General features: G+C 43.9%; 1 protein-coding gene across 1 annotated transcript; it reads left to right on the top strand.

Annotated features, from left to right (window-relative positions):
- Nucleotides 1–12,158: 12,158 nt before the first annotated feature.
- Nucleotides 12,159–20,959, top strand: LOC137524167 (indolethylamine N-methyltransferase-like). Its single transcript, XM_068243741.1, has 3 exons — nucleotides 12,159–12,371; nucleotides 19,015–19,222; nucleotides 20,441–20,959. The coding sequence occupies exons 1-3, from the start codon at nucleotides 12,221–12,223 to the stop codon at nucleotides 20,862–20,864; spliced, it is 783 nt and encodes a 260-aa protein (XP_068099842.1). The 5' UTR covers nucleotides 12,159–12,220; the 3' UTR covers nucleotides 20,865–20,959.
- The last annotated feature ends 5,111 nt before the right edge of the window (nucleotides 20,960–26,070 follow it).

Consider the following 26,070-nt stretch of genomic DNA (forward strand, 5'->3'; position numbering starts at 1 on the left):
TAGGTATAAGCTGACTGAATCTGATTTGCCATGTGCAAAGTAGTGGTACAGCCCCTGCTAAAACTGTGTGGTTTTGATTTTTCTTAGTTGAAATGATCATTGGTTGATGATGTTAGGTGAAAAACTAGTGTGTGCAGGTGTAGCCCAATGCTAAGACCTCTCCTTCAACAACAGATTGAAATTGGACCAATCAAATGCCATTGCAGCTGATTTTGATTGGGTTCACTTTCAATCTACAGACTAATCGTATTTACATCAAATCACTAATCATCCATATTCCCTATCACCATCTTCCTTTTACTAGAATCTACCGATCACTAAAATCTACCTATTATTGCCTCCCTGTGATTAGAAACTATCACAATTTTTGTGTTATTAGTATCATTTTTTGTGTGATTTGTATTATCTACTTGTTGGTACTATCAGTCCAGTGTTGTCCCCAGGCTATTTTAGCCGGGTGCTCCACCCGGCTACTTTTGGTGACCACCCGGCTGTCATCGGCTCTCCTCTTCCTATGCTCTAAGCAGAGTTGGGCACAGAAGCTCAGGCCCTGCATTCTCATCTCACCCCACCCGGCTACTTTCTCATGCCACCCGGCTACTATTTCATGCCACCCGGCTGGAAAACATTTCTGGGGAGAACACTGCAGTCTATATTTGGTTAATTTAGCATGTCATTGGCAATATCTGCATAATGTTGGCATTCTCTACTTGTCTTTGGTAAAATCTGTATTACCTTGCATGGTTTTATTTTATAAGAAAAGATGATGTGACTTGGGGGTGTGGCCTGTAGTGAGGGGTGGGGCTTAGGGCGCCAATACTTCAGTGCCTATAGGCTCCTGAGCTGTAAATCCGGCCCTGGTTATTGATTATTGTGCAGTGCAGAGGAGGAGAAATGAGAGCAAACTGTTTGATTATAAAGCTGTCATGTTTGTCACAGCTTGCAAGACCAAGTAGGTCAAGATGACTTGGGATACATTTGGAGCAGATCAAGGCCTAGTCTCCCTGATGGAACACAGTTTATGCCTGGATCTGGCTTGGGCCTATACCATTTGAAATTAAAGAGAAACTGTCACAAAAATCTTAACATTTAAAACACATACACATAAGAAGTACATTGTAATGAATAGCGGAAATACCGCCGCGCGGGCAAGCGGCAGGGCGGCTATCTCCGCGTCCCAGCCGGTGGCCTCTGCCACGCAGCAGCATGTCACTGGTTCGCCTGGTCCTTCTAGTGCACACAGATGGAGAGCTACGCGCCAGGCAACAGGACCTTTATGCTAGCAGAAGGGGAATCAGCTGATCTGGCCGATCAGCTGATCCCAGCTAGGCTCCGGATTAGCTGAGTGGCTGGGGCGGCGCTGCGGAGCGCTGTAGGCATATATAGGACTTGCCTGTAAGTTGCAAGTTGTCTGCTGTTGTGAAAACTTACGTGTGAGCACTCAGACCTCAGTCAGATCTTACAGTGTGTTAGAACCAGTCGGAGCTGGGAATTCACACTTAGTCAGATTCCGTTGATAGCCTCTATTGTATTATTGTATTGTGTATGTAATAGACTAGTTCCCAGGTGTTGAGACCAAGGACCTCACACCTAAGACTAGGAGATTGCTGTATTGCTACTGTCATCTACTAGACTAGTTCCCAGGTGTTGAGACCAAGTACCTCACACCTAAGACTAGGATTGAGAGATACTGTTACCTGTTATGATCTCTGGCTTTCCTGACCACTCTCCTGCTTACTGATTCGGTACCGTTACCTATCTGTCTACCTGTTGCCGACTTTGCCTGTACCCGGATATCGAATCAGTCTTCTGTCTCTGTACCTTGTCTGCCCGTATGTTGCCGACCTGGCCTGTCTGACCCTTCTGGCTGTCACTCATTCCTTGGGTGATCAGCCTTACTGTACTACTCGTGACACTAACTCTCCAGGTGTCCATTAGCTGCAAGGGCCACCTGCTCCTCAGGAAGACCATCTTGCAGTTCAGTCAGTGGTCTCTACCCCATAGGAGTCCACTGGCTGCAGTACAGTCTGATTCCCAGTCCATCAGGGAATCCTTGGCTGCAGTACAGTCTGATTCCCAATCCATCAGGGAATCCTTGGCTGCAGTACAGTCTGTATCTCCTCCTCTTAAGGAGGTCAGCTTCAGCACAGTCAGTGGCCACCTGCCCCTCAGGGGTCCACTGGCTGCAGTGCAGTCCGATTCCCTGCTCTTCAGGGAATCCTTGGCTGCAGTGGTGTCTGTATCTCCCACTCCTCGGGAGATAACCTTTTCTTTGCTGTTGCACCAAACACTCTACCACACTAGGTGTCCTGTGTCAAGCTATACTAGTATTATTGGTGATTCTGCAGATCACTACATAATCAGGTATAGCATCTGTATTATTGGTGATACTGCAGATCACCAATAATCAGAGAAATCTGTGTTGCTGACACCAATCATTACATACATTTCTTCCAGAGTAAAATGAGTCATAAATTACTTTTCTCCTATGTTGCTGTCACTTAAAGTAGGTAGTAGAAATCTGACATTATCGACACGTTTTGGGTTAGTCCATCTCTTCATGGGGGATTCTCAGCATGGCCTTTATTCTTTATAAAGGCACTCCCTGAAAAAGATTTATACAAAGATGCTGGCCAGCCTCCCTGCCCGCTGCACACTGTTTTGGCAGTTGGACGGAGCAACTGCCATTCACTAAGTGCTTTTAAAAATAAAGAAAACCCTGAGAAACCCCCTCATGAGAAAATGGGTTATCCAAAATCTGTCAGATTTCTACTACTTACTGTAAGTGGCAGCAACATAGGAGAAAAGTACTGTATATTCCTGCGTATAAGACTACTTTTTAACCCTTGAAAATCTTCTGAAAAGTTGGGGGTCGTCTTATACGCCGGGTGTCATTGATGCCGGGTGATACGCCCTATCCTGTTACCGCCTCTCAGATCTCCCTGCTGAGGGAGCGCAATCTATTCTTCCATACCGCTCTGATAAACAGGAAAGCTGACCAGTCTACTTAAGGAGAGTTGACCAATCCAACAAGTCAATTGACTATATACTGTTATATACTGGGTAACACATACAGTACAGCACCAGTATCTGTTCATACACAGCACCAGTACATGATTTTTTTTTTATTTTAATGTGGTGTGTGTTGGAAGAGGGGTAGTCTTATACGGCGAGTATATCCCAAAGTCTATATTTTAACTGGAAAAGTTGGGGGGTCGTCTTATACGCCCAGTTGTCTTATACGCTGGAATATACAGTAATTTATGGCTCATTTTACTCTGGAAGAAACATACTTCTTATTTGTATATGTTTACATGTATTTTAAATTTTAAGATTTTCGCGACAGAGGTCCTTTAAAGAGGAACTGTAATGACAAAACGGCCCCTGGGGGGTACTCACCTCGGGTGGGGGAAGCCTCCGGATCCTAATGAGGCTTCCCACGCCGTCCTCCATCCGTCAGGGGTCTCGCTGCAGCCCTCCGTGCAGCGGTGACGTAATATTTACCTTCCTGGCTCCTGCGCAGGCGCTCTGACGGCTGACGGCTCCGAAGTAGGCGGAAATACCTGATCGCTGTCGGGTCTGCTCTACTGCGCAGGCGCAAGTTTCCGGCGCCTGCGCAGTAGAGCGGACCCGACGGAGATCGGGTATTTCCGTCTATTTCCGTGCCGAAAGTCGCCACAGCGCCCCCGCTGGAGCCAGCAAAGGTAAATATTGAACTGACAGTCGGCACAGTCGCTGGCTGTTCGGAGGGCTGCAGCGAGACCCCCGTGGGACAGAGGACGGCGTGGGAAGCCTCATTAGGATCCGGAGGCTTCCCCCACCCGAGGTGAGTACCCCCAGGGGATCTTTTTAATGTTACAGAGTCTCTTTAAGCTTTGCATGCCAGTAAATGTGCTGCATAAGGTACTAGGTTTGAGGTAGACTTCCTCTTTTGTCTGTTAATAAGCGGTGACATTTGTTTCTCTCTTGGAAATGTTGCTATCTCCTGTAAGATTTTCATGCAAATTTGTATGTGCATCCAGTTTTTTTGCAATAATAATCCTTGACAGGGAGGCCCTCTTGAGCTCCTTTTGTCTCTTATCACCATTCCAATGAGATAATGTATGGTTTACAATGAGTAGTTGCTCATGTAGTCCTCTGCCACAGGCTTGTGTCTCTCCGCTTTCAAAGAATATATTAATACATGATTCATTTCGTTTTTGTGGATTGTAAATTGCAATTAAGTTTTCTTATTGTTAACTATAAAATAAACTTTCCTTTTATTTATTTATTTATTTTTTGCAGTACCACAAAGGCCTCAATTTTGGTCTGGTAGGATTATCAAACAAATTACCTCATGTGAGGGAATTTACCTCATGAAGTAATGACGTTTATCAATTCTGGTAGATTTTAGTCATGTTTTACCTCATGAGGTTACTTATGAGGTAATTCACATACATTTTACCAAAAATAGCTATTTTTCATGGAAATTAGGGGGCATGTTAGCACATAACTTACCGATCAGTTTAAGACCTGCCTGTACCTGGATGTAAAGTCAATTTGTATGCATTTTTTTTTTTTAGTTTTTAGTGTTGTTTCTATTCAGGCTGTGTAATAGAAAATAATGATAGAAATAAACCTCCAAATATTTACTGTATTTTTTTTTTTTTGTATAAGGGATGCCTATAGATATACTTTTCATAGGTTGCTACATAATCAAATACACCTTCCCTCCTCGGAAAAAAAAAAACATCTTCCAAAGACTATGCTAACTTACGGAAGACAAATAAAGACTATATTATTTATTTACTGCATGCTTACCGCTGAAATACAGTTCCTCATGTTTTACCTCACTTTATGCATTTACCTCATGTTTTACGTCATGTTCGGAAATAGAAAAAAAATCTTTCAGAATTGCTATAATAAGAGGAAAATACCTCATGTGGTATTTTACCTACAAAAAAATATTTACCTCACACAGCTACCAGAAATGGCCTCAATTTACAGGCATCCCTTATAAAAACAAAATCCATTAAATATCTGGAGTTTTATTTCTACTATTCTTTCCTATAACACAGCCTGAATAGGAACACCACTAAAGCAGCAATAGGAACTCCACTAAAAACTGCAAAATGTATAGAAATGTGCTTTGCCTCAGTACAGGTAGGTACAGGCAGGTCCTAAACTGATTGGTAAATTATGTACTAACATGGCCCCTTAATTTCCATGCGAATAGCTATTTTTGGTAAACTGGAAGGGAGGCAGTACTTTAAGCAGCAGGTAAGAACGTAAAAAATAGAAACATAAACATAAAAAAGAAGAATTCTTTCAAAACTATTGTTTTATTTTTTTTTATTGGTTAGAATGTGCTAGACACTTTGTTGTGTAGTCTTTAATTATTTTTTTTCCTCTCTTGCTTCACTTACTCTCCCTCTCCTCCACCCCAGCTTCACTCCCTCCCTCTCCTCCACCCCAGCTTCACTCCCTCTCCTTCTCCTCCACCCCAGCTTCACTCACTATCCCGCTTCATCTTTTACCACCACAGTTTACATTAAGTACCGTATTTTTCGGACTATAAGACGCTCCGGACCATAAGACGCAGCTAGGTTCAGAGGGCAAAAACCAGGAAAAAAAATAACTACACCTAGGTGCATCCATGGTGCAGTAGTGTCTTATAGACCCTTTCCCCCCAGCATGACTCTGTTACTCTGTCCAGGTACACTAACCTTTGCCTCCCCACCAACCATACTACATTATACTTCACTAAACGCTTATGCCTCCCCCCAACAGCTACACTACACTACACAAACCCCTGCTTCCCCACAGCTACACTAGCTAACCACTACAATTACATTTCAGAGCTCACCCGCCTGGGTAGCAGCTTCTTCACAAAGTAGCTAGGTCCAGTGTGCGTGTCCGGCCTGTAAATGAAACTAGTGACGTCCGCAGTGGGGAGGCAGCAACAACACGGGGCTAAGGAAGCGAAGGGGTCCCAGCCAGGATGAGCATTGCTATTAATCACAGCGGCTGCAGCTATGCCGCTCAAACACCTGGGGTCCCGCTGTTGTTGCTGTCCCCCCACCGCGGACGTCACTAGTTTCATTTAAAGCACAAAGATTACAAGCGCCTGGATTGGTAAATTGCCACATTCGGACTATAAGACGCACCCACTTTTTCTCCATACTTTTGGGGGAGAAAAAGTGCGTCTTATAGTCTGAAAAATACGGTAATTGTTCCCCACACAATAGTCATCATGTTAGAGAATGCAGTACAGTGTACATCCTGCAACATGTATGCATGCCTTGATCAGCAGATTGTTGCTCTGGGTGTGTGCGTGTTGCTCAATGAGAGGCTGAACTCAGAGAGCTAAATGAGCGGCTTGCAACACTGAGACGCATACACAACATGGAGAAGAGTTTGGATCTCACGATTCACACAATGAATGCAACTGGTGAAGATGTGGTGGGTGGAGTACAGGCGGAGCAAGAAACAGAGGTAGCCGCTAGTTGGGTCAAAGTTAGAAGGGGTAGGGGAAAAAGTGGCACGGATGCTAGCCCTGATGTGTCCCTCCCTAAAAAAGTATGCTTGTTTGCGTAATATTGGGGATGATGATTCTGGAGTAGCAATGCTGCAGCAGGAGGTGTGCCTTAGCAACCAAGGGATAGACCGATGCAATGAGAAAGGGAATAGGAGTGCAGCTAAGGCTAGACAGATACTGGTGGTAGGGGATTCAATTATTAGGCATAGGGTAATCTGTTGAACAAACCGTGAATGCCATACAGTTTGTTGACTCCCGGTTGCTCGGGTTTGGCATGTAGTGGAACAAATTGACAGATTATTGTGTGAGGCTGGGGAAGACCCGGCTGTCATGGTACACATTGGCACCATGACAAAGGTAGTGGAATATGGAAGGTCTTCAAAAACGATTTTCAGGTACTTGGAGATAAACTTAAAGCAAGGACCTCCAAGGTGGTGTTTTTTGAAATACTGCCAGTGTCACATGCTACATCTGAGAGACAGAGGGAGTTTAGGGAGTTAAATAAGTGGCTGAGAAATTGGTGTAGGAAGGAGGGGTTTGGGTTCCTGGAGAACTGGGCAGACTTCACAGGTTCTACAGCAGGGATGGGCTGCACCTTAATGGGGAGGGTGCAGCTGCATTGGGTGAGAAGATGGCTAAACGGTTGAAGGAGATTTTAAACTAGGATTTGTGGGAGGCGGGAGGATAAAGTCTCAATATGTGGACAAGATAAGGTAAAAAGCAGGGCCGGATTTGTACTTTCCAGCGCCCTAGGCCAGCTGTCACCAACCGCCCCCCCCCCCCCCCCCCATTCTGTCCAACTCTGACTAGTGATCACTGGTTTACATGGGCTCCTGTCTGTTTGTTTTGCTGCTTTGCCCCCCCCCCCCCTTGTTCAAAGAAGCAGTGCATGCTCTGTCCACTCCATGTAATTTTGCACTCCAGCCTGGATGCACAGCAGCCGATAGTGTTCTGGGCTTGCATAATTCAGAAATGATGCTCATATATGAGCAGCACTTGTCAAGTACACATACCCATAACACTCCAAGCCTCGGCTGCTGATCACATCAGTCCAGGAGTGCGTAATAACAAGAAGCCCGAGAGGACAGAGCATGCACTGCTTCTTTGTCCTCTGTGCGACTTGCTTCAGTCAGAGCCACAAACAGGTGATGGTGCAGCGCAAAGGAGAGAAACCCATCCAAACCAGAGACCAGGTAAGTAGAAGGATCCAACACTACACACGCTGGCATAGATGTCGTGTAATGCTAGGTACACACGATGCAATTCTGAGATTTACTGTCACATCAATTGTTTACAATGTCTGATCTGATTTCCGATCAATTTTTCAATCGATTTTCCGTTCATTTCTATGAAAAAAATCATTCAGAAAATCTATCGGATAGCAGATGGGACATGTTGGAAATAGTCGATCTGACAGTAAATCTGTCAGAAAATTGCATCATGTGTATCTAGCATAAGCTCAGGTGTACTTTACACAGTGACAATTTAGCACTTGGGGCAAAGTTAAGACAGATCTTAATCAGTCAGCAGGAAGTTTTTACGTTTTGTAATAGAATGATAATATTTATTGGCTAACCAAAAGAAAATAGTGAGCCTTTGGCTAATGAGTCATCTTCAGACTTTGTTCCTGTATACAAGATGTAAGATGTTGGGGAACCCAGATATATATAAAGTCAGCAGGAGATGCATACATTGTTTTGTAAATATAAATAAATGTAATACAGTTGTCATTCTGTTTCAAAACATCCTGCTTTCACTGATGGCTAAAACAGAACAATGCTTTGCTGCTTCTAAAACATGTCAGGAAAGAGTTAAACTGTAGCAAAGAGAATGTTGTTGTCAGGAAAGAAAACAAACCATAAATCTTACAGGTCTCAGGTCTTTAACAGCTCTGACCAAGTAATAAAACATCAGTCTGGGGGAGAAGAGAGCTGATAATTCCTGCCCTTGAATGCGTGCTGCATAAAGAAACTAATCTGAACTCAAAAGTTCTACTACTTGAGCCCATATATTTTTCTTCTCACAGCAGCTTGTATGTCCCCACTCATTATACTAAGGACAAGATCCTCAGATGACAACACATGCTGACTGTCATCACACACACTCTGCAGTGAGAGAGATGCAGGGATCTCTGGAATTCAGGCAGAATAGAGCAAAGCAGAAGTGATTTACTTTGACATGTGACCTCTTATCTCTCCAAGTCCAGCGCCCTGCTGAATTTTATCGCCCTAGGCCTTGACCTTTGTGGCCTTTCCAGAAATCTGGCCCTGGTAAAAAGACAGTGGGAGCCTAACATTACGGGAGATGTAGAGGGGAGTGGGGGCACAATGAAGAGTAAGAAGGTTGGTAAAACTTCAAGTATCCCATTTCATGTAAACAAAATTGGAAAATGTGGTGGTAAAAATACTGGACAATTTCTTGACTCAAATGGTAACGGAACCAACTAGGGGGAATGTGTTACTGGATCTGATCATTTCTAATAGACCAGATAATGTATCAAATGTGCAGGTTCAAGAACATTTGGGAAATAGTGATCACAACATGATAATGTTTCATCTGGTGACTGATAGGCCACGGGGCAGCGGGACCACTAAAACTATGAATTTTAGAAAAGCAAAGTTCAATCAACTCAGGCAGGCACTAGGTTTGGTGAACTGGGATAATGTACTACAAGGGGTGGACACTGAAAGGAAATGGCAAGCTTTTAAACTTATTCTCAATCAATATTGTAGTATGTATATCCCATATGGACACAAAATGTCTAGGAATAAAAAAAGGCCTCTATGGATGAATAGAAAGGTTAGAGATAAAATGAAGTGGAAAAAGAATGCCTATAAGGTCCTAAAACAGGAGGGGACCGAGGCTGCACTAAGCAATTATAAGGAGTGCAATAAAAGTTGTAAAAAAGAAATTAGGCAGGCAAAGATTGAAGCTGATAATCAAATCGCTAGGGATATCAAATCTAACCCAAAAAAGTTTTACAAGTACATCAACTCTAAAAAAAGAAAGGTTGACTGTATTGGACTCCTAAAGGATGAGGGTGGGAACTCAATGGTGGATGACCAAGGTAAGGCGAAGTTAAATGCTTTCTTTGCTTCTGTCTTCACAAGGGAAACATCACTGTTGCAAATTACAGATGCAGAAGAGTCTCAATCTTCTAATTGTAATATTAAACACTTAACGCAGGAAGAAGTAAAGGCAAGACTAAATAAATGAAAAATAGACAAGGCACCTGGCCCGGATGGCATGCATCCTCGGGTCCTAAGGGAATTAAGTTCAGTTATCAATAAACCCCTTTATCTTATCTTTTGAGACTCTCTTTCAACTAGCAGAGTTCCAGTAGATAATATTGCCCCTGTTTAACTTTCTAGTAAGGCCACATCTGGAATATGGAATTCAGTTCTGGGCACCACATTACAGGAAAGATATTGCAGTTTTAGAGCAGGTGCAGAGACGGGCTACAAAATTGATATGAGGGATGGAAGGTCTCACTTACCAAGAAAGGTTACATAAACTGGGTTTATTTAGTCTAGAGAAAAGACGCCTAAGAGGGGATCGAATTAACACGTATAAATACATCAGAGGGCAATATAAAAGCTTGGCGGATGAGCTTTTTGTCTTTAGGCTTTCACAAAAGACTAGAGGACATGATCTGCGAATGGAGGAAAAACGTTTTAGGCATTTACAGTATTTAGGGAAGGGTTTTTTACAGTAAGAATGATTAAGATGTGGAATGCATTGCAACAGAAAGTAGTTGCGGCAAATGCTGTATCTGCATTTAAAGGGGGCTTAGATGCTTTCCTTGCATTAAAAGACATCCATGGCTATAATTACTAGGTAATGCCTAATGATGTTGATCCAGGGATTTTATCCGATTGCCATCTGGAGTCGGGAAGGAATTTTTTGCCTTTTGCGGCCAGGGACGTACCTAGACATCACTGGGCCCCCCTGCGAAACTTTGGAAGCCCCCCCCCCCGCCACACCCCTCGCTTTCTGCACAGGAAAACTGAGGACCAGTGTGTTTTCCCCATGCAGATAAAAACACTTACACGGAAAAACAAATGTCAGGCAATCTATACTACCCCCAGATCTACTTACCTGGGGCTTCCTCCATCCACTTGCAGCCGACAAGTCCCTTGTCGCAGCTCTGCTCCCAGTACATACAAACACACACAGCCGTATTATTTTACTACATGAGAGCACATGCTATATGGAGGAACAACAATGACATGCTGAACATAAGATATAGTATTCACTGTAACTTTGGCGAAACATTCAGAATGTCACTGATTGATGCTGTTAGTACGGGATCTTGGACAACAGTATGAGACAACAAGCTCTCAATGAGGCAGCGACAGTCAGACATCAATCTTTCCCTTTCCACTGTGTCCAGTAATCAGACACCATAAGGTCACTGGCCTGTGGGATAAAAAATCTAGGAATCTCTTCTGAGGGAAGGTCTACAACTTTTTTATCAACTTGTGACTCCTTTGTTTGTAACATTGTACATGAAGTCATCAGAACTTTCTGCAGTGTGAGACAGATGTTTTTTACGAACCCTGGGGAGCAGTACAAATTCCAAAGTGTGTATGATTTCTTATCTGTGTGGTAGACACATACAGTCAACAGAACAATGGTACGAGAGTAGAATATGTTTTCTCTCCATGCCCTTAGTTGTCAGTCTCTCAAACTTTCCCCCCACGGGACCCCTGTGGCTTCTGGGCCCCCCTGCAGAGGCATCCCTTGCAGGGTCTATTGTTACGCCCCTGTTTGCGGCTAATTGGACCATGCCTTGTAAGGGTGTTTCCCCTTACTCTGGATCAACAGGGATATGTGAGGGAGCAGGTTGATCCCCCCCCCTTTTTTTCTCCCCACCAACAGAGCTTTCTGTTGATGGGGTCTGATCACACCCCAGGTGTTTGTTGTTCTTTTAAATAAATATTTATGTCTTTATTTTTCATATATTAGTTACTATTTTTTTTCTCTTCCCCCCTTCCTTCCTCCCCCCGCCAGCCAATCAGCCTATTACAGTGGATCGCTTTTGTTGTCCCTCTGGAGGGGACAGCTGAATGACATGGCCGTCCCCTGTACAGCGCTGCCTTAGATCGCAGTGCTGTACCCAGTCTACGAGCAGCGATCGCCTCTGGGAGACTGAAGGCGGAGTGGAGCTCTGCCTATCAAGCGGAGTTGCGCGCACAGCATGCGCACAATCTCCTGCAAAAGCCAGCCCGAGGACATTACGCCGATCGGTGTTGGGCGGTCCTGGGCTGCCGCCACGTGCACACCCATTGGCGGGACGTGGTCCTAAAGGAGTTAATAAATTACCACCTCCACCACCTCTTCTCCTGAATACAGTTATTGAGATATAGACTATTTATACTCACTTGCATTATTACTATACTCAAACTTTCCCATACCTGAGTTTATTTACCCCACAGCAATCTATTACAACCTGTGCAATGCAACACTCGCGTACATTTGTTAGGGATCAATCATTTTCATTTGACAAGAAGCAGGATCACGACTCAGTCATCTGAAACCTCATGACTGACTTGTGAGCGTAAAAACATAAATCCTTGGGAAAATATTGAATGACGCAGAAACAGGTGTATCTATCTGACACTGTATGACTATAAAGGGAACACTGAAGTCAAAGAAGTCGAGTGAAAACTGAGAAACCGAAGTGGAGAAGATCCATAGAAGATGGATTGTGGACCAAAGAAATTCTACCATAAACATGACTTTGATTGTCGATCTTTCCATGACAAGTATTTCTCGGACAAGCCAGACATGGTGTTTGGAGATGATACTTTGAAATTTCCTATGGTGAATTGTCATTACGTGTTCAGCTCAGGTATGTATAACACAGCAAATATTCAATACGCAATCATTACTATTGTATACTAGTTATTCATTTAATTTGTACTGGGGATATCCTAATTCTTTTGCTCAGGTTTTCACAGAAAATCTTTACCAGCAAAGACAGTAAAACAGCATATATGTGTGTGTGTGTGTGTGGTGGTGGTGTGTGTGGTGTGTGTGTAGTGTGTGTGTAGTGTGTGTGTGTGTGTGTGTGTGTGTGTGTGTGTGTGTGTGTGTGTGTGTGTGTGTGTGTGTGTGTGTGTAGTGTGTGTTGTGTGTGTAGTGTGTGTTGTGTGTGTGTGTGTGTGGTGTACGTGTGTGTGTGTGTGTGTGTATGGGCCTGATTCACAAAGCGGTGCAAAGTGTTTGCACGCCTGTGAAAAGCCCTTTATCACGCCTAAACTCTGTTTAGGCGTGATAAAATGAAACTCGTGCGAAATTCCCACGTGCAAAGTTTGGCGCGCGCAATCGCGCGGCGCACGGTGCAGTGCGCGCTATGCGCCCATTAAACCCTATGGGCGCTGCGCGCAGAGTTGCGCGATTGCGTGCGCAAAACTTTGCGCGCTGGACTTTGCGTGCGATAAAGAGCACAAAACGGTGCTAACTCAGCAGTGCAAAGGTTATCACGCCTAAAGTCTTTTAGGCGTGATAACTGAGTTATCACCGCTTTGTGAATCAGGCCCTATGTGTGTGTGTGTGTGTGTGTGTGTGTGAGTGTGAGTGTGTGTGTGTGTGTGTGTGTGGTGTGTGTGTGTGTGTGGGGGGGGGCGGTATGTGTGTGTGTGTGGGGGGGTGTATGTGTGTGTGGTGTGTGTGTGTGTGTGTGTGTGTGTGTGTGTGTCTCTTACACAAACAAATAAACATGGGTAGAGGAATGGTGTCAAGTACACAATCTCACAAACCTATATTTTCAAGCTAAGCCACATAATACAAGGTTTCAGCAGTACCTATGTGACGGAGCTGATTGTATAAAGGTGGTTTTCTAGAAGACCCCTAGCAGTGTTCCGTCGTTTTGGGTACAAACAACTTTCACTTTTCCATGGCCAAGTGGGGTATGTAAGTGATACGCCTGTGATGAGAATGCTGAGAGGAGAATGGGATGAGGGCTTAGAAGAAGGGCCTTCCCAGAGAGACAAGAAGTCTTGCTCTCCCTCCCAGGGGCATTCACTTAGAGCAGAGAGAGTGTGTTTGGAAACGAGTATGGAAGGGTCAGGGTGAAACATAACAAAAACAGGCTCATAGGTACCGTCTGAACCCTTATGGAGAAACCCGCATCTCAAGTCATTTCAGGGGGGCTGTTAGAATACCTAGAAGCCTTTGTTTAGGAACACAAGTCATTGTTTGGACTTGGCCATCCCAGGCTTAGACAGCCAGTCTGCACATCAAATAGATAATGCTGCATTCTGACCATTAATGTTCCCTGTAATGTTCCCTAATATATTCAACATTCGGGCCTCCTAGAATCTGTATTGAGAGAGAACTCTGCAAATAATCTTTGACTGAAACAATGATCAGCTTGACTACAATAAGGGCCATACCTTGCAAGACCCTCTAAGGATCTTACAGTCATCATGTAGCTGAAAAAAGGCTGCTATTTATTATTATTATAATTTAGAAAATAGATTTTATTTCTGAAATCTTGTATTTTTAATTTGGGTCCACTTTAAGCTAACAGCAAGCCAGAAAATACTGAGAATAATTTTGAGAGTAGTTTTTTGACCTACTTTTTGGTACTTTTTTAAGTGCTAGACAGTTACCATATTTTAAAAAGGAGATAAACAATGATCTCCTGGGAGAAAACATAGGAGAAAATGTGCATTGAATAAGGGCCACTGTATCTTCCGATTATTTCTCCAAATAATAATCACTTAATTTAACCACTTTACCCCCAGCGGATTTCTCCGTCCCTCTTTCCACCCTGTTAACACCAAGGGACGGAGAAATCCGCACCTGACGCCGCTCCCGCCGCTCCCACCGCTGTCCGCGCTTTAGCTCGCTCATCTGCGCGCCCCCGCAGATGAATGGGAAAAACCTGTCCCGTTTGTTGATCTAAGCCCCCCGCAATGATCAGCTGCTTCTACGAGAAGCAGCGCAATCATTGTGAAAAAAAAAGTTTCCCAGCCTCCCTGAACTTCCTGCAAGCGTACTTCCTGTACGCTTGCAGGTCGCATAAACAAAAACTTACTGTGGCCATCTTGTGGCCAAATAGTAAAACTACACCCTAAAGCATTTTTCATATACAAATATATTAGTTATACACTAAAAATTTACTCATAACCTCCCACACTCCCCAATTATTTTTTTTTGTAATTAAAAAAAAAATAAAAAAATAAATCAATGAAAAAAATACATAAATAGTTACCTTAGGGACTAAACTTTTTAAATATTTATGTCAGGAGGGTACAACACTGTTACTTTATAAACTATGGGCTTGTAATTAGGGATGGATAATTTTTTTCCACATTTTTTCCTATTTTCCCATTAAAACACACTTAGAAGAAAATAATTCTTGGCATAATGTCCCACCTAAAGAAAGCCTAATTGGTGGCGAAAAGAACAAGATATAGTTCATTTCATTGCGATAAGTAATGATAAAGTTATAGACGAATGAATGGAAGGAGTACTGAAAGGTGAAAATTGCTCTGGTGCTCAAGGGGTAAATACTTTGAGAGGATCAAAACTCTGTACAATCAGGACATCCAGCAATAGACATACTGTACATAGCTGATATGTGGTTTGAGACATCCCAGATACTGGTCTATAAATTAAAGCAGAATAAGAAACAGTAGGTGGAAGTTCTTGCCCTTGGAAGCTTACAATCTAGAGGGTAGTGGGTGAGGGCTGGTGCACACCTAAAGCGCTTCTGAGCACTTTTAAAAATGCCAGCGTTTTGAAAAGTGCTTGGCTAATCTATATGAATGGGATGGTGCACAGCAGAGCGATGTGATTTTCTCCCAAATGAAAATGCGGGTCCTGCAGCATTTCTGTGCTTTTCTGAGGCGATTCAGCCTCAATGTTAAGTATAGGTAAGTGGAAAATCGCTCTGAAAAGTGGTAGATCAGAGTGATTTTCCAAGCGGTTTTGTTACAGAAGTTGTACAGTTCCAGCTTTAGTGTAACAAAAAAATAAATAGCGCTACACCAAAACGCTCCAAAAATCGCTAGGCATGCTTACAAAGATCGCTAGGCACATGCCTAGAATCGCTCGGAAAAATCACTTCAAAAAGCACTGAGCGTTTGCGATTATCCTAGCGCTTTTTGGTGTGCACTGGCCATTAGAGACATTAGGCAGGGAGTCACAGGAGTTAGCGGATAAGGCAGGGACCCTCCACTGTGACCTACAGCAACTTCTAGGCTTGTCTGAAAAGTTGTGTTTTGAGCGTATGTTTGAAGGTCTTTTTGCAAGGTCTTTTTTCTAAATCCATTTGTTGTGGTAGCATCACACTCCTTACCTATGGCTATGGGTAGGTTGATTTGATGGTACTTAATGTTAATATTGCTGAACAAAGAGTTACCGACCTTCTGCTGTCACATGACAAGCAGTACAGAGAGAGAAGAGGTAAACAAATGCCCATTAACCAGTGGAGGAGTACAGTGTTAAACCCCCTAAAGACCAGGCCATTTTTCTTAAATTGGGCCACAGCAGCTGTAAGGGCTCGCTGCAGGGCCACACAACTCAGCACACAAGTGATTCCCCCCCCCTCCCCCCTTTTCTCCCCACCAAGAGAGCTTTCTGTTGGTGAGGTCTGATCGCTCCCCCAATGTTTTTTTTTATATATATACTGTACATATATATATTTGTATTATTATTATTATTTTTTTAATTACCCTATTTTTTTTAACAATTTTCCTTTCCTCCCCAGTCAGCCTATCACAGCAATCGGCTGTATTTTAGCGGACATTCATCTGCAGATGAATGTCCGTTAAACAAGGTGTGTATGTGTATTATTATTATTATAATACACACACAAGGTGTGTGTGTATTATTCTAACTGTAGTTTAATGGTAATAAAATAATGGAAAAAAATAATTCTTTCTTAATTTTCAACCATTATACTTTTAAAATAATATGCTCTACTGTGGATAAAACCCACACATTTTTTTTGCCCATTTGTCCATATTGACACGGGAACTTAGATTAGGCCCACCATTCCTTGTGGGGAGCTCTGATAAAGACCCGTAGCTACTTAAAGGATACCCGAACTGACATGTGACATAATGAGATAGACATGTGTATGTACAGTGCCTAGCACACAAACAACTATGCCATGTTCCTTTTTTTCTTTCTCTGCCTGAAAAAGTTAAATATCTGGTATGTAAGTGGCTGACTCAGTCCTGACTCAGACAGGAAGTGACTACAGTGTGACCCTCACTGAAAAGATATTCCAACTATAAAACACTTTCCTAGCAAAAAATGGCTTCTGAGAGCAAGAAAGAGGAATTTCTTATCAGTGAGGGTCACACTGTAGTCACTTCCTGTCTGAGTCAGGACTGAGTCAGCCACTTACATACCTGATATTTAACTCTTTCAGGCAGAGAAAGAAAAAAAAGGAACACAGCATAGTTATTTGTGTGCTAGGCACTGTACATACACATGTCCATCTCATCATGTCACATGTCACTTCGGGTATCCTTTAAACTCTGCAACCTGGAGAGCCCACTCTTATCACCAGTGTCATGGTCAACAGCTCATCTGCTATGTTTATGTATTGTTATGCATGTTCTGCTTTGCCACACTACAGTTGGAATCATGGGTCATACAGAAGTTTCACTGAATCTCAATGGCTTATCACATGTTTGCAAATGTGTGTAACCAGTGCCTCAGTTTTAATAATTACATTCAGAGATAGGTATTGATGGAGACCTGCTGGAACTGACCCAGAGTCATACAATGACTTTCTTTCTGTAGTAGAGGAAGTAGAGCACAAAACACTGCAATAGGTGTAGAAGCACGGAGCAGGTAAAAATGGCGCACAGCTCCGCTGGATCATTATGGCGCTGCCATTCAAATCAATGGTAAACGATGCTTGCAGTTTTCAAGGGTTACATTATGGCGTACGCATCGGATCCAGAAATTATGGCGCAGGCCAAACGATATTTATCGTTTTCAGGATATGTAGTGCCAGTAACTTTAAAACGTTATTTATGGTTCCTCTGACCCCCCAGACCCCACCCATCCCAGTGTACATTCTCTGCCCCTGGTCTGGAATATAATCCTACACAAGCAAATATTACCAGCAGCTAATGGATGTACCTGCACGCTGGAGGCTGTGCTGATCCACCAATCATGCAGGGGGCGCTGCCCCAGAACCGGTCAATCACCGCTACTCATTTCTCTGCTCCGTCTCCTAATTGGACGCGCTGGTCTCGGAGGCGGGAGCATTGGATCCAATTAGGAGATGGAGCAGAGAAATGAGTTGCAGTGATTGGCGGTTCTGGGGCGGCGCCCCCTGCATGATTGGTGGATCAGTACAGCCTCCAGCGTGCAGGTACATCCATTAGCTGCTCCTAAAATCTGCTCGTGTAGGATTATTGTAGGATTATATTTCAAACCAGGGGCAGAAGGGGGCACGGTTAGAGGAGATCACCGGGAGACAACACTGGACATGCGAGGGTTGGAGGCTGGACAAAGGGGCAGAAGACGGTAACCGGAGGACACAGTGGGACATGGGGGGGGGGGGGAATAAGAGGAACGATAAATATCATTTTAAAATATTTATCGGCGGCACCATGCGCCATTTTTTTTGCCTTCATTTTTGACTGTACCCATAGAAGCAACCCTACTGGCCCAAAAGGTGAGAAGGCATTTAGATACTAGCTTTTGAAGGCTTTTGGGAAGACTTCAAGGCGAGCAGTTTGGGTCTCTGCAATTGTTTCCCGGCGTTTACCGAGACGAGACGCAATGCCGGGATCTACCGGCGCCAGGCTCTCATGAAAGCCTGCAAAAGCCAGCTCTAAGGGTTCGTATAGACGTACGATAAAGATCGTTCGTTACGAACGATTCGTGACGTTTACACGATATTCAAATTAGACCTAAAAGATCGTTCGTAATGAACGATTGTGTACACACGTGAACGATATAAGTATAAAGTACTGAACGACGAACGATAAAAAAAATGCGTGCGCAAACGGGAGTGACGTTATGACAGGCAATAAGAACATGCGTACTACTCCACAGATAATCATTATCGGACGATCTTTGCACACACTGCAACGATTGAACGATTATCTTTCGAAAAAATCCGCCGGGTTGGATCGGTCGGATTGAACGATAACGGTCGTTATCGTCCAAAAAAACGATCGTTGGAAAATTTGGAACGCACAATTATCGGTCCGATTGTCATTATCGTTCGTTTTCGAACGATCGTTATCGTACGTGTGTACTCAGCTTAAACGCTTCCATTCACTTGAATGGGATGGCGGTAGATGCCAAAAAATGCAGCGTCTGAAAAACCGCGTTAACCGCAGTCAAAAACGATTGTGAGAACCAGCCCTAAGAGTAGTTCTTATTTATATAAAAAAAATGGTGCTAATTTTGGAAACCTGTGTGGACATGGAGGAGGCACATTACCATTAGTATAATAATTTCATAACTAGGAAGATGCACTTAACAGGACTTTTTAACAATCCCCGCAGGTTTCGTAAAGGGAGATGTTTTGATTGATGTCAGTATGAGTTCCCTCATTCATCATCTCTATTCAGCTTGTGATGGCTTCAAGGACATAATTATACTGAAGCTCAATGAGAAATGCAATATGGAGACAAGCAAATGGAAGGACGCTCGCACCGGAGCTTATAGCTGGGAGCACACATCAGCCCATGCCACCAAGTTAGAGGGAAAGAGGTGAGGCTTCTTGTAAATGCAGTGTAGGATAAGATAAAGGATCTTCGTGTCCAATACTGGTTTTCATTTAAAGTGGAATATAACCCAGTATTTCTTCTTTGCTCTAAAAGATTATTTACAGCATATAATATACTAACACAATGGCCTCGATTCATAAAACTGCCTGCGAGCGGGGAAAGTCGAGCGGGGAAACACCGCTGTCGGTATTTCCGCCTTCAGGGTGGTAATTCATAAAAATTTAGCTACTTGTGATATACGTGCGGAGATACTCCGCTGTAGGCAGGCGTTAGGCTGTCGGGAGACGTGCGGAAACAGGGGAAGCAGGCGGAATCCCTCCGTGCGGTGTTCTCTCTGCAGCTGCTTGGGAGGTCTGTCCCATTCACTGCAACGGATTCCGCACGCTTCTCGCCACATCAGAGGTAGCGGTAATACCCGTCCGCATACCGCTACCTCTAATCTTTATGAATTGACATTTGTTACTGTTGCTGTGATAATCACCGCGCAAGGCGGTGATTGATCACTCTGCTCGCAAATGTCGGCTTTTCATGCGGAAAAAGCCTTTATGAATGCATATTTTGGTGTGTGGTCGGTAAAGTGAGCGTTTTTTTGCATTTCCGAATGCGGGAATGCTTTATGAATCGAGGCCTATGTTTTTTTTTTTGTAAAACAGCATTTAAAGGGTTACATCACAGGGCTCACTTTTTCTCCTGCAGGGGCTGCCGCATCCGAACTGGTGATTAGCTTATCTTCTGTATACATTCTTTACTTGGTGCAATTAAGTAAACATTCTCTGGCTGTGCAGAAACTTATGCTAATGAGTCCTGGGGTGAAACACAGGTCAGAAATCACTGATGGCTTCATTTACAACAGAATTACAACAGTTATGAATAAAATGCACCAGCAGCTTTCAAAGTAAATAAACTGAACTTTGGGAAGTTATAATTTATAAATGAATAATAATACTTGTGCACAAAAGCAAATATGATAATTGTATGGGTTATAAAAAGTAGGAAAACACATTTTTGTTGAATATTTTGTCAGAGTTTTTAACCGCTTTAAGTAGCGTTAGATGTGAAAGGAACAAAGTAGATAGTTAAATAAGTGAGGTTTCAAGATACATGTGGTAGGACAGTTTCAGTTCAAAAAGTACTACTTCAGTCCTGATATGTTGTAAGATCATAAAAACACAAACCCTATTACATATTTTTTGTTCCTCAGTACCCAAATTCAGGACAAGGATCAGCAACTAAAGACAGCCATCGGTCACATTGTAGGTTGTGACTTTGAAAATGAAGCTATAACGTATCCTGTTGAGCTTCCTCTCGCCGACTGTGTCACCAGTTTATATATTCTGGAGGCTATCTGCAAAGATGAAGATGATTACATGAGGAACCTGAAAAAAATCTCAAAGCTACTGAAACCTGGAGGCCACCTGATACTGGTTTCAGTATTAAATATAACGTATTACACGGTTGGAGGAGAGAAGTTTGCTACCTTTCAATCTGAAGAAATGTTTGTGAAAAATGCCCTTCAGAAGTCGGGATTTGTTATTGATTATTGCGCAGTGCAGAGGAGGAAGAATGACAGCAGTCTGGTTGATTATAAAGCTATGATGTTTATCACAGCTTGCAAGACCAAGTAGGTCAATTTACCTGCCAACCATCATCGCTAAACATGTGCTGGAGTGTTGCTATGAAACGCTATCATATATAATAAAGAGAAGAAATTGTCTCTGAAGTTTTTGTTTTTTATTTTTTTTAATAAATCAGGAATGTTTTTCATGTAGCTTGCAAGACCAAGCCAGTCAATTATTTGCCAACCATTATCCCTAAACATGAGAAAAATCGGATTTATGTATGTATGTGTGTATGTGTGTATGTGCCGCGATCACTCGAAAACGGCTTGACCGATTTGAACAAAACTTGGTATACAAAATCCCTTACTACTTGGGATGATATGTTCTGGGAGTCTCGCATCCCCCCTGCACACCTGGGCGGAGCCATTTATGTCAATGGAAAAAATGTAAAAGGCTGCCATTCTCACAGTAATTTAAGCCGGAGTCCCCACACTTGGCACAGTTGGTCACTTGGTGCCTGAGATTAAAAATCCAGGAAAAGTGGGTGGAGCATAAAACAGCCACTCCTTTTCAATGAGAAAATGTAAACTGCAGCCATTCTTATGGCCCATACTCACGGGCTACAATTGCCGCCGCAACACGCGGCGCGCGTGTGTTGCGGCGACAGGTCGCCCGTGAGTATGAGGCGTTGCACGAGCGCACACCCCGAACCGTCGCTCGTCGCTGCTGTCGCGGTCAATCGCCTGGCGACAGTTGCCGCCGCAACTCCGCCGCAACTGTCGCTAGTCCGCGTGAGTATGCAGACTAGCGACAACAACCTCCATAAAGAACATGGAGCTTCCGGCGGGGGGAGGAGGAGCGTCGGCGACAGCTTCCATCGCACCGCTGGTCCCTCTTCCGCGTATGTACGCGGAGGGACGTGGCGACGAGCTGTCGCCGAACTGTCGCGCACACGCTCCCGTGGGCTAGCGACAGCCCTAAAAAGTTGCCCGTGGTTATGGGCCATTAGACTGTTAATCGCAGGGTTTTCAAACTTGGTGCACTTGGTCACTGGGCGAATGAGATTAAGATTCAGGAAAGTGTGTGTGTCTGGCAGGGGCACTGCTGCAACAGCCAATTAAAATTCACCTATTGATTTTCAAGGGGAATATTTACATTGCTGCCATTGTTACACTGTAGATGGCAGAGGGTAGACTGGGGTTCACATTATGAAAAGGGGTGGAGCCACAAACAGCCAATCAGTGAGTGTCTGTATGTCAATGTAAGAAAAAGTGGGCAGAGCCAAGAACTAAATGTTTTACATGGGGAAATATAAACTATAATAATAATAATAATCCGAACATTTGTATAGCGCTTTTCTCCTGTCGGACTCAAAGCGCTCAAGAGCTGCAGCCACTGGGACGCGCTCAGGAGGCCACCATGCAGTGTTAGGGAGTCTTGCCTTGAACTCCTTACTGAATAGGTACTTGACCTAGCCAGGATTCGAACCCTGGTCTCCCATGTCAAAGGCAGAGCCCTTAACCAGTACACTATCCAGCCACTGCAGCCATTCTTACTCTGTTAATGGCAGGGTTATCAAACTTCACGCAGTTGGTCACTGGGTGACAGGAAAGTGGGCGAAGCTTACAACAGCCAATCATAATTCACCTATTGATTTTCAAGGGGAATATTACATTGCTGCCATACTTACACTGTTAATGGCAGAGGCCTCAAATCTGTTACAGTCGGTCACTGGGTGACTGGGGTTCAAATTCTGAAAAGGGTGCAGGGCCACAAACAGCCAGATTTGTTTATTTTCAGTGGTAAAATTCAAATGGTTCATGCTAAGGGTCCCAAACTTGGTCATTGAGTGACTGTATGAGAAGGTCAGAAACAGTGGGCAGAGCCAAAAACAACTAACTTTTTACATGAGAAAATATAAACTACAGCCATTCTTACACTGTTAATGGCAGGGCTCTCAAACTTTGCCCAGTTGGTCACTGGGGTAATACAGGGGCGACAATAGATAATTTGCATAATCAGCAGTGGTGCATTGTGGGTAACCACCAATGTTCACTTTTAGCTGAATTATTGCAAATCATTCTCTTTTATCCCCCTATACATTCCTAGTGGTTTGGGTCACCCCGAGCTGCTTGGTTACTCTTTTTTTCCTAATATAAATTTAAAATAGATTTTCTCAGACTATAAGGTCTTATTGGAAAAAAAAATCCACTTGTACCCACTGCCCCTCCCCCCGCCCCCTACACACCCTGCAAATTTGGTGTTTCTAGCATGTAATGGGGCTTGGCTGTTACCCACTAAAGTAGGCGGCCGTGAGCCTGCCTTTAAAGTCAATGTAAAAATGCGAACGCATGAACACCCCTTGTTCACTGAGAACTATTCGCTAGCAGAACAGTTTGGGGCATCTTTAATAACAAATTCCAAGTAGAGATGTGGCGAACGGTTCCCGAACCATTCGCCGACGAACATCTCCAAATCCCTGGGGCTCTTACTACTTCCGGGTCGCACTGACCCGGAGTAGTACGCCTGCGCTGCCCGGCGGAGCACGTTCTAGATCGCGCACCTGTTGCCGGGCACTTTCTGCGCATGTGCGTGACGTCATGAATGACATCACGCTCATGCGCAGAGAGTGCCCGGCAACAGGAACGCAATCTAGGACGCGCTCAGCCGGGCAGCGCAGACGTACTACTCCGGGTCAGTGCGACCCGGAAGCAGTAAGAGCTCCAGAGATGTTCGCCGGGCGAACAGTTCGCCACATCTCTAATTCTAAGACACAAAAGGGTGAGAGACCATCATGGACAATGCGGGCTTGTTTAGTCCCATATGGTCTGGGCTCCAAATTCTGTCTATTCTAGCCTGCAGAGGTGACAAGGGAACAACGTTACTTATGGTTCATATCTTTCTGGATTTATGGGTCTAAGAATAGTACATTTTTTTCAAGAATTTGAGGCCTCCAATTCTTAAGGGCCCGTTTCCACTGGCCACCACACACGGCTGCAAGATGCGCGGTGGCACTTCCTGGTCAGCGGGAGCGCTGACAAATCCCAGAAGCAGTGCCATGCATGGCTATGGGATTCGCAGCCTCCCGCATGGAAACTGATGGCAATGTTGGCCAAATCACTAAGGTAAGCGATTCGGCCGGCGGCGCCATAGTGTCCTATGGCAGAGTTTCCCTGCGCGATTTGCCTGCGGGGAAACTCTGCGGATTCAGCCCGGTTTCCTCACTAGTGGAAACGGGCCCTGAGTCATAACTTGCCAAAATATGTCAGAATAAAGGTCTTGCAGACATCCCGCGTATAAAAAAGGAACACAATAATAATAACAAAAGAACACAAATTTGTTGAAATAATTACATTGATGAATAAACTTTCAAAAATTATAAAAAAAAATTGTGAACATGTACAAATAAAGCACCAGACTGTACAGTATGTAGATAGATAGATAGATAGATAGATAGATAGATAGATAGATAGATAGATAGATAGATAGATAGATAGATAGATAGATAGATAGATAGATAGAAAGATAGACAGATATATTCCTTTTGGAATTTTTCCTTTTTTTTTACTTTTGCCATATGTCTTGCTACAGCATACTACACACATCCTGATTAGTGCATTTTTGGGGGAAGTGGGAGGAATATATAAAGTGACAGAAATCCAGGCAGAGGTCGGTTCAGGCGGTAGTTAGAGAGTAGTCAAAATCCAGGCAGAGGTCGGCGTAGGCGGCAGGCTGAGAGTAGTCAAAATCCAGGCACAGGTCGGTGCAGTCGGCAGGCAGAGAGTAGTCAAAATCCAGGCAGAGGTCATGCAGGTGGCAGACAGTGAGAGTCAAAATTCAGGCAGAGGTCATGCAGGTGGCAGACAGTGAGAGTCAAAATTCAGGCAGAGGTCGGTGCAGTCGGCAGGCAGAGAGTAGTCAAAATCCAGGCAGCGGTCATGCAGGTAGCAGACAGTGAGAGTCAAAATTCAGGCTGAGGTCAGTGCAGGCGGCAGGCAGAGAGTAGTCAGAAATCCAGGCAAAAATTGGTAACAATAAGGCAGAGTAAGACAGATAAGCAGGAGCACTTAGCTCAGAACCAGTTGGGAACCAAATTGCTATATTGTTAACATTGTGCACATTCAAATGAGCTTATTTGCCATCTCTGCCATGGCAGTCATGTGACACAGGGGAGAGATAAAATTACACCTTGTGATTAGACACAAATGAGAGGGACTTAGACAGGCTGAATTCTCTGAATACATACAGGGTGCATTTTTCTCATGTGACACAGGGGAGGGATCAAATTACAACTTGTAATTAGGCTCAATGAGGGGCAGTGGTGCTCAGCAGAGCTCGAATATTCGAGTAGCTCGAATATTCGAGCTCTTTTTCAGCTATTCGAGCTCGGTATTCGAGCTCCGAATAGCTGGAGCTATTCGAATGGGCTATCCGAGTACACTCGAATAGCCCATTCACTATTCGAGCTATTCGAGCAACTCGGCGCTATTCGAGCTCGGTACCGAGCTCGAATAGCGTCATAGCCCAGATTGATGTCCTTAGAGCCAATCAGAGGGCTCCCAGGCCCTCTGACGGCAGCCAATCACAGAGGGGGACCCTGGCCAGCCCCTACCCTATAAATAGCGGCCGCCATGTTACGTTTCTCCATGCTTGCCTGAGACTTGTACAGAGAGAGAGTTGCTCCTTTGTGCTTTGGCTTAGCAAGTGCTCTATTGTGATCATTTACCTAGCGTTTTTGCTCACCTACACCTGCCATATACACCTATATTGTTGTTAGTTAGATAGACATTGTATTTTAGTTAGTAGCTTGTGTGTTACATTAGAGACAGGCAGCTGCTGCAAGCTTACAGGTTTAGGCCTCAGGGGGGCCTTGCCTCTGTGGGCAGCTGTCCTCTGTTTATTTCTCTCATCTATACCAGTATTTCTGCTGTCCTTTACTAATAGTATTGTAGTTATACTGTACTAGGAGTAGGACACTCACTGACTGTCACTGTTTATAGGCTACTAGCTAGCTCCTGCGTGTGTGCACTCACTCACTGTCTGTGTGTACACACACTCTATTTCCTTCTGATTACTGATAGATTATTGTTAGTTAGTTGTACTTACTGTTACTACTTACTCTTACTGTACTAGGAGTCTAGGACACTCAGTCAGACAGTCACTGTGTTCATAGGCTACTAGCTCCTGCGTGCGGTCACTCACTGTCTGAGTGTACACACACCACCCACACTCCATTTCCTTCTGATCGCTGATTGATTATTGTAATTAGTTA

This window comes from Hyperolius riggenbachi, chromosome 7 (assembly GCF_040937935.1).
Source record: "Hyperolius riggenbachi isolate aHypRig1 chromosome 7, aHypRig1.pri, whole genome shotgun sequence".
Lineage (NCBI taxonomy): Eukaryota > Metazoa > Chordata > Amphibia > Anura > Hyperoliidae > Hyperolius > Hyperolius riggenbachi.